This window comes from Centroberyx gerrardi, chromosome 21, assembly GCF_048128805.1.
Source record: "Centroberyx gerrardi isolate f3 chromosome 21, fCenGer3.hap1.cur.20231027, whole genome shotgun sequence".
Taxonomy (NCBI): Eukaryota; Metazoa; Chordata; class Actinopteri; order Beryciformes; family Berycidae; genus Centroberyx; species Centroberyx gerrardi.
In genome coordinates, this window is record NC_136017.1 from 9,820,307 (window position 1) to 9,835,306 (window position 15,000).

The following is a 15,000-nucleotide window of genomic DNA, read 5'->3' on the forward strand; positions in this document are numbered from 1 at the left end:
TTATGAACTTGTATGATATTTAGGCCTAGTAATAAATATCAATAATAATTATTATTTCACCTCGTTTTCAGTAAATCACAGTGTCGTATGGACAGCTTCGTGCGGACAGCTTTTCTCTTTTGTATATTTACTATTGCTCTTTAATAAAGCGAAAGTATTTCTTATCCGATTACTCGATTAATCGATGGAATAATCGGTAGAATACTCGATTACTAAAATAATCGATAGCTGCAGCCCTACTTACCAGCAACTAAATCTACTTAAGTACCTCTCTACATTTACACGTCTGCATACCTACTTACATAACTTCCTTCCAACCAAAACATCTACCTACCTACTTAACTACTTATGCACACATAGGCTCTCTCACAAACACAGATTAGAGTGAAAGCTGGCGAAACAAACACTGAACCAGCGATTCCACTCACGGTAAAACAAATGCATTCAAAGCAGTTAAAGCGGAAATTTAAATGAAGGACACCGAAAATGTGTTAATCTGTGTTTGTTTGAGCAAATTTAATCAAATTTAAAGACGTTCAGCAGACAATGGAGCGCACCCACGTTCAACCACACGTAACACACAACCATGCAACCCACATGATCGCAAACACACAGCGGGATGACTCACCTGAGTGTTTTCCTCGTTTCCACGGTGACGCGGCCAGGGTGTACGGCGCGCTGTGACCGGGTTTAATCTCCAGGGAGGGAGCCCCACTCACAACAGATAGATCTGTCACCACCTACACACACACACACACACACATTCATGCAAGACAGAGAGAAGACATAAATACTCACACCAACGCACAGAATACAAAGGAAAAGATGTTCAAAGACACACACACACACACACACACATTCACATAGACAAACACACAATTATAAAATATACACATCTATACATGTACACACTCACAGCAACACTATGGCCCTCCATAGCTTGAAAATTGCAGTTGAATAACCCATGCTATAAAAGCCCTTTCTGTTTATTAAATCACAGAGAAGAAATTATTTGATTGAGCTTCCACTCCATTTTGTGCTCGACAGCTGATGTGCCTCAAATTATACTGTATATTAATCATGGTAAAAGCCCAAAATGTCCGTGCTCCTATATTTTAGGGGAAAATGGCTCAAAATGGCACAAAAAGCACTAACACCCGTGCAAACATTTAATTCATCCGGGCCTAAGTGATTTTTTTTTTCTTTTCCCTCATGTGTTGTCACATGTGGATATGTGAGTGTGCATCTGAGTGTGCATCATTGTCAGTGAGTGAATGTGGCTGACAATTACTTGCATGCTTGCTTGACTGTTTATGTATTTGCGTACCTGAAGGGTGAGTTTGTGCGGGCTGTTGTTGGGGACTTGTAGCTGTGTGCGTGTGGCTTGCCCTACGGGGCAGTGCAATACCACGTGGTCCACTGGCAGGGGGCGCTCTCCCACTCCTCTGAGGGTAAACGTGTGCTCCGTACCGTCACAGTCATTCAGTAAGGATAGCTTGCCCTGTGGGGGTAGGGATGAAGAAAGACAAACACACTCAAGCTTGTGTTCAACGTAAAGTGTGCACACAGAGGCACACGGACCGTCAGACTCTCAGCTACAGTCAAGCATTCTCACACTAACACACAAACACAGCTGATTATAGAGCCTAGGAGTGGTTGCAGGACAAAAAATATATATATTTCAAGGCCACAATTCATACAAACAGGCTTTGAATCTCAAAGTCTGTGTAGAGTGAGAGACAGGCGAATGGAATGTGTGCAACGTAAGAGCAAGCAGAGTAACGGCTGCCTGCAGCCGCTCTCCTATTTCAGGCCCAACCCCCACCACAGTAAGAACCTGTGCATTGGTGGTTCAGTGGTAGAATTCTCGCCTGCCACGCGGGAGGCCCGGGTTCGATTCCCGGCCAATGCATCACAATTTTTTATTTTCAGACCTCTTCATTAAGTTGTTGAAGCCCCAAATGCAGTCAAATTTTACTATCATGTAATTTTTTTCAGATTTTTCGCACATTTTTGCTTTATTCTTGTGAAATACTGAATACTTTTCCACCTCTAAGCCTCTGATAATTAATGAAATAAATCGACCTGAAAAGGGAAAATCATCCTTTGCTTGACGGCTCCTGTGAGGGGTCGCGACTAGGCCATTGCTTCGTTTTAACGGTTCACGAGGCACAAAAGCTGAGATCTACTGGTCTAAATCGCAGGGCATTGTTTATGAAAAGGCTGTATATCAAAAGAGGAGCCCCAGCTGAAGCCAAGCGTGTCAGTGGGGCTCCTTAGAAAAGCACTGGAGGCTGACACTGTCCTAGGGAGAAAGCTCAAATTCCTAGAAATCATCACAGGAGCCACACAGGCCAGACATTATGCTGCTGTTTGAGACATCAAGATAAGTGGCCACACTTGAGCTGACTCTTCCCTGGGAGGGTGGGGTGGGGGAGGCCAATGAAAGGAAGAGGGCTGTGTACAGCATGTGCACCACAGAGGCTGCAGAGAGGGCCTCAAGCTGGATGGGGCTCAAGAGGATGACTTCTTATGCCTGCTTGACCACAAACCAGGAACCGATCGATCCAAAGTGGGTCGCCTGGATGCGTGTGACTGATGTTGAAAGATCCTGAACACCTATTGACTCCAGGTTACAACACTGGAAAGATTTCCTGGTCTATCAGAAAGTGTATAGCAAGCAAGAAAGCAAGCAAGCAAGAAAGAAAGTAAGCAAGAAAGCAAGAATAAAAGAAAGAAAGAAAGAAAGAAAGAAAGAAAGAAATGGACATTACCGTGACAACGCACTGTGTGGAGGGCTGAAAGGTGAGGGGGTAACAGGCTCTTGTCCCCGCTGGTACGTTCAGCACCTTGGGGCCGTGAAATCCTTCACCACACACCTCACCTCGCAGCTTCCAGTCCTGGTGGGTCTCGTTGTGCTGTGAGAGACACACCCAGATTATACCAGTTTACTTGAACTCACCATTAGGCAAACATTTTGGTAACCTGTTATAAAAATACAAGCATAACTGAAAGAAATGTAAGTGGGTGAAACACCTCATCAGAACTACAACTATAACATAAAATAATCCATGTTATTAAGCCAGTAGTTTCAGCCAAACAATCTAATTAACCAAATGCACATTCCAATCACGCTGACTGGTTGGTATTGGTCGGAGTTGCTCCTCACCAGTGGGATGTCTTGAGTGACTGACTGGTGAGCTGGTGAATTGAAGTCCAAGTGGGCGTATTCTCCCTGTGGCCACAAATGAGATCACTTTAGTAAAAGTAATGATGTAATGCAATACAGCACAGTCAGTTAGTGTCAGTGTATGCTCTATACCAGGGGTCGGCAACCTTTTTGATATGAAGTGCCGTTTTTAAATTTTCTTGTTAATCAGTGTGCCATATCAACATTAACATTAACATTACGTTTAATTATGACTCCACATCAAAATTTAATCTCCAACGGATGTGTAATTTTATTCCATCCATATAGGCAACGTGCATAGCAACATTTTTAAAAAACATTTTTCTCCCATAATCAGGACATTGTAATTATATATGACAGCACTATACAAGAAGGCTGCCATCCTTATGAAAACATCCACATCTGAGTTGAAATCATTAACCCTACCAACCTTCCACCAATCTTGTTCATCAGCAATAAACTCAATAGTTGTTTTTTTTTACCCCCTGTGGTTACAAATTATATGCACAGTTCCTATTTCAGCATACTGTTTTCAATGACATTCCCTCATTTATAAAGTGTTCCAATGGCAGCAAATGTCAAAAAGGGAGAATTAAGTGTAACAAACAGAAATATGAGCACTATACAAGAATGCTGCCATCCTTATGAAAACATCCACATCTGTTGATGAAAAAAAGAGACCGGGACAAAGAGCCCCATTATGCAAAGCCATGTGTGCTAACGTACAAATAAACAGATGCCTACCAGTCAATATGATCCCTGGCCCTGCTTTCCTATGCTGAGCTCCATTATCTGGAGGTCGTACTTAGTCACTTTAAGTTGCACACAAGCTTCGGAGTGGTCAGTTGTCAAACGACTGCGGGAGGGGCTGAGCACGCTCTTCATGTGCGAGAATATCTGCTCACAGAGATATGTTGATCCGAAGACTGTCAGCAAAGCCAATGCAATGTTTCTGAGACAGCTAAACTTCTCCGGCAGAGATATCCAACAGGTGACGTGGGAATGTCTTTTATTCTTGATTTTATTGTCTCTTTGTAAGCCATCAAACAAAACCTCTGCCTCGTTAATATATTCGCCGTCAGTTAATGGCTTTCCACGTTTCGCAATGCAGTGAGCAATGCGATAGCTTGCTTCGGTAGCATGACTTTTAGCAGTGGCAAAGACTTTGAGGGTGTTAGCTTGCTTCCCATACCTGGACACGGCGCGTTTGATGGATTCAGCCTTGTCTGCCTCAACCTTGAAAGTTTTCTCGTGTTTGGTCTCAAAATTGCGTTTAATACTCGACGTTCGGCAAACAACATTTTCAAGACATAAAGTACACACAGCACGGTCCTTCTGAAACACAAAACCCCACTCTTCTGTCCACGAGGGCTGGAATGCCCGAACCTTTACTTTAGCTTTCTTAGCTAGCGGACCTGCCATCGTCTACCGAGCCCGCTCCGCCAGCGTTATTTTTTTCCACACCCGCATTCTGCCAAGAAGGCCACCAGTACTAGCCAATCAGAGGCAGAGTAGGGCGGGTCTTCGCGGAATGCGGGTGGGGGGAAAAATCAATCAAACTACCGTAAATAATAGGCCGCGCAACTGCCAATGGCTGTGAAAGAGGTTATTTGGCATTCAACATTTCCAAAAAACTCTCTTGCACACTTATTGCTAGTGTGCCATTGGTTAAGCTACCACGTGCCAATGGTGGCACGCGTGCCTAAGGTTGCCGACCCCTGCTCTATACTGTCTAATATAACCACAATAATCTCCAAGACTTTACTGTTTTCCACTGTGCCAACATGCAATCCAGTATCCAGTTCTTATGCCATTGAAGGTTCATTAAGCTCCTATATACCCTGAGATCTCTACCTGTGAAGTGACCAGTGCCTCCAGCAGGTAGACTCTGGTATCGCACCAGGACCTCAGGATCAACTGACATGTGAACTGACCCGCTGAGTCTGCCTGGAACCGCAACTGGACGTCCACACACTCCCAGTCTGTTGAAGAGAGAGAGAGGAGGAGGGGCAGGGAGGAGGGGGTTGAACAAAGGAGAAAAAGTGTCAAAAGTAAGAGAGAAAAGGAGTGTAAGAGTGGAGGGATGACATCAAATTTGAAGCTCCTACAGCAGAATGGATCAAGATATGAAGTATGTCTAGTGTAACTGCATAAAATATATGAATTTGAATGTGTGAGTGTGTACCTGCAGGATCTTTCTGTAGTATGTTGCTGTCTCCTCTTATAGGTACTGTAACAGTGTGAGGTAAAGTGAAGTGTTTTGGCATAGAAACCTCCACACTGTACTCTACCTCCTCACTGTGGCTGACACCTCTCATCAACTGGGCCTGTGAGATCAGAGGGCAAGAGAAGAGGAGGCACAGCCAGTCAGACATGGAGGAAAGAAAAAAAACGCACTAACCTCTCACATCATAGGGTGATTTCTCATGCATACCTACCAGCATACACAGCTTACTACACCTCAGTCTACCTGTCCACCTACCAACCTAAGCGGACACCTACCTTCCCACACACAATGAAACATCTCCACCCACCTATACACTTCCCTGACTACACTCTTACCCATACACTTCCTACCCACTGATCTATGCACATACTTACACATCTTCCATCTTACAAAACTACCAATGTACTGTACATACTGTACCCACCCACCTATATTCCCATGCATACACCTATGTACCTTCCCACCTACCTATCTATATATCTACCTATACACCTACAGAGGTACCTACCAACTCACTCCATTCTTTTCTATATAACAAATAAGGCAAAAGTCCACATGTCGTCTCCCACGAACAATGCAGACCCCCTCTGGGCCAATCAGTAACAAATATGTCACCTTGTTTTGACCTGTTCTTGTAGCACCCACAGGGCCAATCAGTGTAACTTTGACAATGCTGGAGCACAATGGTGAGATGCATAATTTCCCCAAGTATTGTCAAAATCTGAGCGATGTGACAGACGGATGGACGGAAGAACAAAGAATCAAATAAACAAACGAACCGAAGGAGACCAATCCATAGTCCTAACCCGATTTTACAGTGGGAGCCAATAAGCATATGGAGTCTGTTATCAACCTGTTGGTTGATGGTTGACAGCTGATTGATGAGTCTGCATGTGTAGCCTGTATGTAGCCGCAGCTGTACTCAAGATGCTGCTTCCCAGTGTGTTTCTGTATAAGCGTGTGTTTGTGTGTGCACCTGTTGTTTGGTGAGCTTGCGTGCTGCCATGGTTGCCCTCACGGTGCTGCTGTCCAGCGTGCGTGTGAGCGTCCGTCTCCTACGCTCGTCGGCGCTCATGGTGTGCTGACCCCAGGTGGCCAGAGCTCGCTCCCGGGCCATATTGACAAGCGGCACACACACCACCTCCTCACACACCTGCCCCACCCTGCAGCGTAGGCTCAGCACTGGCTCACACACACCTGAGTCTGTTGATGGGGGAAAAACACATCACCACTGACATTGTTGAGTTGATTCACTATTCACTATAGATTTACTAAAGGGTTAGAGTTAGTTTCTTCTTAAGATTACGGAGTTATCTGTTCTTATCATGTCTGGTGACAGCAGAGAGAGACCAATATGTGACCCAACGTGAAAAAACAGGCATGTTATGGGATATATTGTTTTTTATAGATAGATTTTTGCATTCAGAGCTTTAAAACAGTATACTACCTAATAACTGTCAATTACATTTTTATTTGAATTTTTAATTATTGAACAAAAAAGTGCATTTTCTGATGTCAAATGGGTCTCCTGTAAAGGTAAATGAGATTCATGGTGTTTGGTCCATGGCGAATAGCTGATAACAGTTTACTGATTCCTTATAATGCCTTATGAGCAACAACTGAAGTGAAGTGTCGGCAGGTTTCCTACCAGAGGTGTTGGGGGACGGGGCTATGTTAGGACTGGGTTTAGCTGTGAGAGGCGAAGGGAGAGGCAGTTCTGCTGTGGCCTTCACCATATACACCATATCTCCCACCTAGAGGAACACACAAATACAGAAACACAAAGCGTCTAAACTTCTGCAAACTTTTGCAGGAGTGAGACCAATAAAAAGAAAAATAATGAACACAAAGGAAAAAAACATTAATTGTATAAGTGAGTGAGCAAGTGTTAACTTAAAAATCTACTCACACAGTACCTGGTTCTGTACACAAAACAGCACTGAAAACAGGTAGGGTGACATCTTTCTATGAAAAATCTATATTAATTAATTTGGCCAGTTAAATTATTTATAGCAGGTAATTTCCCGGTCCTTCTGAGGTGAGCTAAAAAGGTAATTTCAGACACTGGACACACACCCATACCTACACACACAGAACACACTAATTATTCTTAAATGAGGCCCAAAAAGATCAGAGCATTCCGGATTTTGCACTCTGCTCTAATGGAAGCAGAGTGTTCTCTTATGCACTGAGCATCAGATTGAGAAACATTGCATTGAGAAACACACCATTAGATTGCGTGCATATAGAAGCACACACAAACACACATCAGGGCGAGGATTTAATTCAACTTCTAGAGTCTAATAGATTCTCTCTAGACTCCAAGAAATGAAAAACTTATTTTCATAAAGTGTCATAAAGAGCAAATAAACTGTCTTGAATAAAAAAAGAAAAGAAAATTTATACTCAATCATTAAGTAATAAAAGGCAGTTTCAAGGACCCAGACAACCCAGACATACGCCCACACACACACACACACACACAATACACCAACTGACTGACCTGTGGGCAGACCAGCAGCACAGAGCAGTGCTTGTTGCCCAGGTGGAAGGGCAGGTAGTGGATGTTCAGAGTGTCTGCTTGGCCTGGCTTCAGACAAACACTCTTCACCGCACTGAAGAACTCACCAGCTTCATCGTCTGGGCACATACACACACACACACACACACACACACACACATACACAAGACACAAACACACATGCCCAAACATATGCACACACAAGAGAAAGCACACATGCATTAAGACACTCTCACACAAGCACAAAGACAAAACAAACACACAGCATCATATGAGTAGCTGTGCTCTAATCTGTGTGTGTGTGTGTGTGTGTGTGTGTGTGTGTGTGTGTGTGTGTGTGTGTGTGTGTGTGTGTGTGTGTGTGTGTGTGTGTGTATGTGTGTGTGTGTGTACGTGTTAGTACTGACTGAGATCTGTGTGCCTCTCTTCCATCTCCTCCCCACAGCTGCTGTCTGAATTCATCTTCTCTGATGGGGGACTGAGAGAGAGAGAGAGAGAGAGAGAGAGAGAAAGAGAGAGAGAGAGAGAGAGAGAGAGAGAGAGAGAGAGAGAGAGAAAGAAAGAGGAAAAAAAATCATCATCATTCAAATATGGATATCAGATTCCACGAATTGATTCAGGTGAACCAGAGATGACCTGAGCCCTACTTCAGATGCTCATCGTCAACTCCTGATTAGGAGGAGGAGCAGGAATGTTTGGCTTTGAAGACGTCTGACGTGCCGAGAGATGCATACTAACCAGCCACTGTTAATGACAACCCCACTGTCTCTGGAGAGCAACCTTATACTTTACCTCAACTTCTGAAGTCGTGACTGGTTGGAGGAACACCTCGTCTTTTTGGCCAATAATAATAATAATTCTCTTTGATAATATTACCGTCAAGGAATCTACTTCCACTGTATGTACAGTATTCAGTGTGCTATGGTGCTTTTGAGATGGTGCACAGTTTGCTACTGTGTTAGCATTCACCATAGCAACCTAAACTACTACCAGTGATATCATTGTACAATGGAAAGTTTGACAAAATTTAGTGTATTCCTTTCAAGTTGGGCTATAGTATTTTTTATATATATATATATATATATATATATATACATATATATGTATATTATTTATTACTTACTTTATTACTCATTGCACATACTTCTGCAGGAGGTCATTAACAATAAAGCATTAATAATGGCCACTCTGGGGACCCGTAGTTACTACCTAAAAACCTCTATGTCTACAATATATACTGCTAACACATCTACAAACATGGCAAAGTAGACCCAGGTCGTGTTTTTTATTCTGTTTCAGAAAGGAAAAAAAATCCTGATTCATGATTCAATACCAAACTCTGTCCTTATCTGACAGTATTTTGGTCATTATTTTCCATTATCTACACTCAAGTTTACTTAATTTGAGTGTGTGTGTGTATATGTATGTGCCTTTGATTGTGTGTGTGTGTGTTAGCTGTCCCTACTGTTTGGGGTACGGTGAACAGTGTGTGTGTTACCTGGTTTTGAAGGAGGCCTGTTGAGTGAGGCTGCCCTTTCTCTTTTCAGGCTCCAGTGGGTTGGACTTAGACTCCACCAGCACCACCCTGGACACACACACACACACACGCACACACAGCAGACAGAGGCTTGAATGCAGTGATACAACTCAACAAACATAAAATCACCCACACATGAAACCACACAGATGTACATAAGAAGCTATTTCTGTTCATATGATTGATTCATTAAACGGTCAATTGTAAACCCATGCATAGCAGTTTCACTTTATATTTTGTATTAAAACGAGTGTGAATTCACTCCTAACCCTGACACGAACACACGAACACACGCACACGCACACACACACGCACACACGGACACCTACCTGAACTTGGTTTCCTTGCTGAAAGGGTTGGTTATTGGCAGTTGGATCAGTTTCAGCTGGTAGCAGGGAGATTTGCACTTGACAGTCTTCTGAAGAGAGACAGTGGAGGGCAGACAGTCTCTCATCTAGTTATTAGCAGCCAACAGCTCTAGCCAGCTGCTCTTTATAACAGCCAGCCTTCAGGAGGACAGTGTACTTCAAAGTACATGTGATGTGTGTTAGATATAGCATGCTTGTAACCCAGTCAGACAGACAGCCGGTAAGTATCTAACAAGCAGTAAGCCGGTCTGCCATGCATCTAGCCAACCAGAGCCAGTGTATAGGTGTGATGTGTGTAACTACAACATGACAGTCAGCCAGCCAGTCAACCAGCTAATCAGGCGGCCAGCCATTTAGTTAGCTATACAGCCAGCTAGCTTGCAAGCAAGACTGTAAGTAGCCAGTCAGTTAAACAGACAACCAGCTAGCCAACCAGCTGGGAAGACAATCAACCAATCGGTGAGCCAGTGTACTCACAGTAGGTGTGATGTGATTGACGTGGGTCTTCAGGGTGAAGGCGAGAGTGGCGCCATGAAGACCAATAGCAGAACTGGAGGTGAGCAGAAGGACCGCCTCCATGGGCCGCAGGAAGGAGCAGTTGTACTGGACTGTCAGTTCTGTGCTCGCCCTGGAAAAGTCAGCATTGCCAACAACAACAAATTCCTCTGATACTTTAGACTCTATTCCAATGGAATCAGAATGTTCTCTTTTTTACAAAGCAGTGCTAGAGTGCTTTCACAAAAACACCCCATATGAATTAGAGTGTAATAAATAGCTAATTGCACACTGTCAAGCGCAACCACCCATTTTGAGATTACTTGGGCCCTTGTGGCAGTGATGAATCAGCAAAAACTCAATACCATTTTTTCTGCATAATGGCATTGTGGTTAGAGACAGAATTTCTGAAAGTATGGCTAGGGACCCAAAATGGGACATGGGCTATTTTTATAGTGAGGCCCCACATGACAGGAGAACTGGTACATTTTAATGAGCCTGGGTCCCAGGGCGAGACTAAATTTACTCAATTTGGATCCTGGGCTGAATAAGTTAAAAAGGGTTTCTCCTATCCTTTTCAAGGCACAAGTCTGCCCAAAACATGAAGTTATTTTGTGCATACAGATTTGTGAATACAGATGCAAAGATAGCACTTCCTCACTAACGATACCAATTTTAATTAGTAAACCTTTAAGTATGCACTGATACGGAATACCAATGCAATCCATTAATTTTAACTGAGTGGTTTCACTGAGTGGTTTCACAGACTGAAACCACAGTTTAAAGTCAATGGACAAAATGACTAAGATATTATCTTTGATGCTTCTGTGATGTCAAACAGTTATATATGAAAGAGGATGTAAATCAAGACACTTTGCTTTGATTCCTGACATGTTATGCACAGTTCTCGGTATCAGACTTTAGTATTGAGGAAATTCCCAGTATATCAATATACAATTTTAGCCTGGTATCAGCCTAATATCCCAAACCAGTATCATCATAGCCCAATAGGTAGAGCATGGCACTAACACTGCTAGGGTTAGTGGATTGATTTCTACTGGGGCCACCCGTAAGGTGTTTTGGATAAAAGCGCCTAGCAAATGGGATTTTACATTTCCTAACTGGAAACATACGTAGGAGGAATGGTGACTTCAGATCCATCGGGGAGGGAGAAGAGGTGGGCTTCCTCTCCTAAGATGAAGGCCTGGTATTTGAGAGACTTAGAGGATGGGCTTTTCAGACGCACCTTAAGTATACACACACACACACACACACAGAAACACACACCAAGTTTTCATACACACAAACGTAGGGGAGCATCCACACACAAACAAACAGACAAATTATGGTGTCAGAAAAATAATACCAACAATCCTACAATGAAATCCAACTTGTTTAGAACTGACATTTTTATTTCTGTATGGCTTGTAATGTGGTTTAACCTGACTACGTGTGTCATTATTCAAGTGCACGTTTGTCTGTCTGTGTTTGTAATCCTGTTAGTGTATGTGTGGGTGTGTCTATAATCCTGTTAATGTATGTGTGTGTCTATAATCCTGTTAATATGTGCGTCTGTGTATGCCTATGCGTGTGATCTTTTTTGTGTGTGTGTGTGTGTGTGCGTGTGTGTGTCGCCGCTATCTGTCCAGGAGGAGCTTTTTTATTGTTAGCAATAAAGCCATTTGCAGTCCCACCAGTGCTCATAAATTTGATTTACAGGGCATGCAATTTAATTTAATTTAGTAGGTGTCATCTAAGACCAAAGTGGTCGCTGTGTGTGTGTGTGTGTGTGTGTGTTACCTGCTTGCTAAAGGTGCTGTGCAGGTCTCCTGACAGTGTTATAGTGCGTAGTGGCAGGTACTGAGGCAGCCTCTCATACAGGTGGACACACAGCATCAACATCTGCACTGGGTTAGGGTCTGATAAGTCTGTGGGCTGGACACACACACACACACACAGAATAACAACAAGACTTGAGCACTTGAGCTGCCTAATGTCCCGCCATAATCGGAATGATATATTAAACATAACCGGTTTTGTTAATGAGGTCATTAATTAAGCTAATGAATGCAGTAATTAGCAAATAGTTCTATGTCAACATACTTGTCTGTGCATAACACATGGGTGGTATTAATATGGACTTATAGTAGTTTCAAGATAATCTGTTTTTTTCATTAATATGCAAATTTATGCAGCAAGGTGCTCCGAAATCTACTCAGATCATTTACTTTACATTTACCTTACTCTATAGGAGGAACCTGTGGTGTAACTATGAAGTTTTAATCATGTATTGTTCTTGAGTTGTTCACAAAGCTCACAAAGGTGTTTCTACACAGTCACACGGACACAAATTTGTACATCCATGTTAAATCCTATCTACTTGTGTATGTATGTTGAGAGAAAGCATGGTTAGGCCTGGTTGAGCATCACTATGATGTGAAGGTCCTTTTTTCTAGTTATCAAGTCTGTATCTAGTTGTCTTTTATCTAGTTACCAGTATATCTACGTCCAGACATTAGGTCCCATCTACTTACCTGCACATCTATGTTGAGAGAAAGTGTGGTTAAGGCCTGGGCCAGTATGATGTTGTTGTGGAGGATTTGTTCCAGACTGCTGCTGTGGCTGTACATCCTGCGGAAGTGGCTGTAGATCTAATGAGGGGCACAGCAGAGAAGCCAGTTACTACAAAACTACAACAAGGGTCTCCATGTCTTTTAGTGATCTCCCTACTTACTATGCCACCCTGTCGCCTCATTAGAAGACTATTACTCATTTGTAGTATATACTTTGTATGTTATAGTCTTTAGTCATACTTTGCGCTCACAAAAAGCTGTACCCCTTGAGCTCGGTTTGGGTTTTGACAGAGGTTTTCAGGTTTGAGCCGTCAGAGTCAAGCTCTCACAGTGACCATCCATCCACTGGCTAATTCCACCACTAAAATACAGACTCAGTTGCTCTCTCTCGCTCTCTCTCTCTCTCTCTCTCTCACACACACACACACACACACACACACACACACACAGAGTAAGTGGTACTTAGCATGATAAGAGGCTCCTCTAATCTTGCTCAGGGCTAATTGCGTCCTCATCATATCAATCACAGTGCCACTTACAGACATTAACCACCGGCCCTCACTGACCCAGAACACACTGGAGAGGGTCCGCACAAAATTAACACACACACACTGACCAGGTAAGGGCAGTAGGCGGCGAGCAGCGTGGCTAGCACCAGTCCATCTGCTAGGTCCAGGTCAAAATTCACCACCCAGCGGGCTGATGGGACGTCGCCTGCAGACCAGGGAGATGACACACAGGTTGGTGGGATGTCAGGTTCAATAGTGAAATTCTATAGCAATACATTTTCAGGCGTCACAAGGTACTGAAAAGAATTAAGGGGCTTTACATGTTTCTTTCAATAGGATATTCAATTGTGTTCTAGGTGGTGAGAGATTTAGTTGAAGAAATAATTTGAATTTAGAAATTGAATTCCCAAATGGCCATATTGATTCAATTTAGTAAAGTATATGACATGTACAAAAGAAAAAAAAAATCCAAATATATTGAAATATAGCCACAGTTGACAATCACCATTTTTATGTTTTCAAAGCAACATGAGGCAGCTTACAGAGCTCCAAAGAGGCTAAAGAGTTGGTGCCCGAACAAAATTATCTAATGTAGCAAAGGGAACAGGCTCAAAAAAATGAAAATATATTTCAAACACAGATAAAATGCATTGGCAAAGAGGAACAGTGGTTGCAAATCAAAGCTCACCAACAGGGATAGACGGACACTTAACAGGATAGCTGCTTAACACCACAAAAAATTCCACAGAACTGAATCAAAATTGTAAGTTGTGATCTTCACAAAGCTGGTATTCATAGCAGAGCTGCTATTCGCAAATTGCTTGTACCCAGGGCCAAGGCTTATGCTACTTGATATTCATTTACCGTTTTTCCATTTTTTGCCAATCCCATGTGGTTATGTTTAACAAATAAGGTGTCAAAAAGGGGAAAAACATATTTATAACTGGTATTACATTTGAAATATCGAAGCTGATAAAAAAATTGCTACCACACGCATTACATGTTTTTGTGTGCATGTGTGTGCATTAGTTGTGTGTCCTACCTGTACCCCAGACAGTCTTCCTCATGCCCTGGTAGTGCATGTTGAGCCAGGAGAGGAGTCGGAGTTCCCAGGTAGAGTAGACGTTGCTGGCCAGCGGCTGTGAGCCAGCAAGGAGGATGTGATCTACGACCTCCTGGCTCAGGGTTGAGTTCAGAGAACCGTCTGACACGCGACGCAACACCAACACCTGGACGCACACACACTGCATGATTTAATACTGGTGTTTAACAAGATGAGGTTGACTTTTTGCCCTGCTTCACATTCATACAGCTGCCTGGTACAATCACGTCTTCTCAGTCTTCCACTGAGCTGTTGGGAGTTAAATACCTCTCTCATTCATTCAACCTCTGATTCAACCTTTATTTGATCATCCATAAGTATCAATTCTTACTGACAAAGATGGCCTGGCAGGGAGAGAAAGACAGAGATAAAGAGAGAGAGAAAAGGGATTGAGACGAGACCTCATGTTGAGGCGTCCTTGAGCAGGACACTTAACCCCAATTGCTCCAGTAGAGCTGCTCAGTGGTCAGTAGTAGAC

General features: G+C 43.0%; 1 protein-coding gene across 1 annotated transcript in view; it reads right to left on the minus strand.

Annotated features, from left to right (window-relative positions):
- Positions 1-15,000, minus strand: part of LOC139917694 (cilia and flagella-associated protein 47-like) — a 59,559-nt gene that overhangs the window by 16,656 nt on the left and 27,903 nt on the right. Inside the window, exons 36-53 of the mRNA XM_078290972.1 lie at positions 14,463-14,649; positions 13,528-13,625; positions 12,873-12,989; positions 12,139-12,273; positions 11,472-11,584; positions 10,321-10,471; positions 9,805-9,893; positions 9,437-9,523; positions 8,346-8,416; positions 7,921-8,057; positions 7,066-7,171; positions 6,394-6,599; positions 5,376-5,517; positions 5,045-5,172; positions 3,170-3,235; positions 2,775-2,918; positions 1,328-1,501; positions 629-740 (exon numbers count right to left, since the gene is read on the minus strand). Of these exons, the coding sequence (XP_078147098.1) occupies positions 629-740; positions 1,328-1,501; positions 2,775-2,918; positions 3,170-3,235; positions 5,045-5,172; positions 5,376-5,517; positions 6,394-6,599; positions 7,066-7,171; positions 7,921-8,057; positions 8,346-8,416; positions 9,437-9,523; positions 9,805-9,893; positions 10,321-10,471; positions 11,472-11,584; positions 12,139-12,273; positions 12,873-12,989; positions 13,528-13,625; positions 14,463-14,649 (2,263 nt within the window). The remainder of the gene's footprint in view (positions 1-628; positions 741-1,327; positions 1,502-2,774; positions 2,919-3,169; positions 3,236-5,044; positions 5,173-5,375; positions 5,518-6,393; positions 6,600-7,065; positions 7,172-7,920; positions 8,058-8,345; positions 8,417-9,436; positions 9,524-9,804; positions 9,894-10,320; positions 10,472-11,471; positions 11,585-12,138; positions 12,274-12,872; positions 12,990-13,527; positions 13,626-14,462; positions 14,650-15,000) is intronic.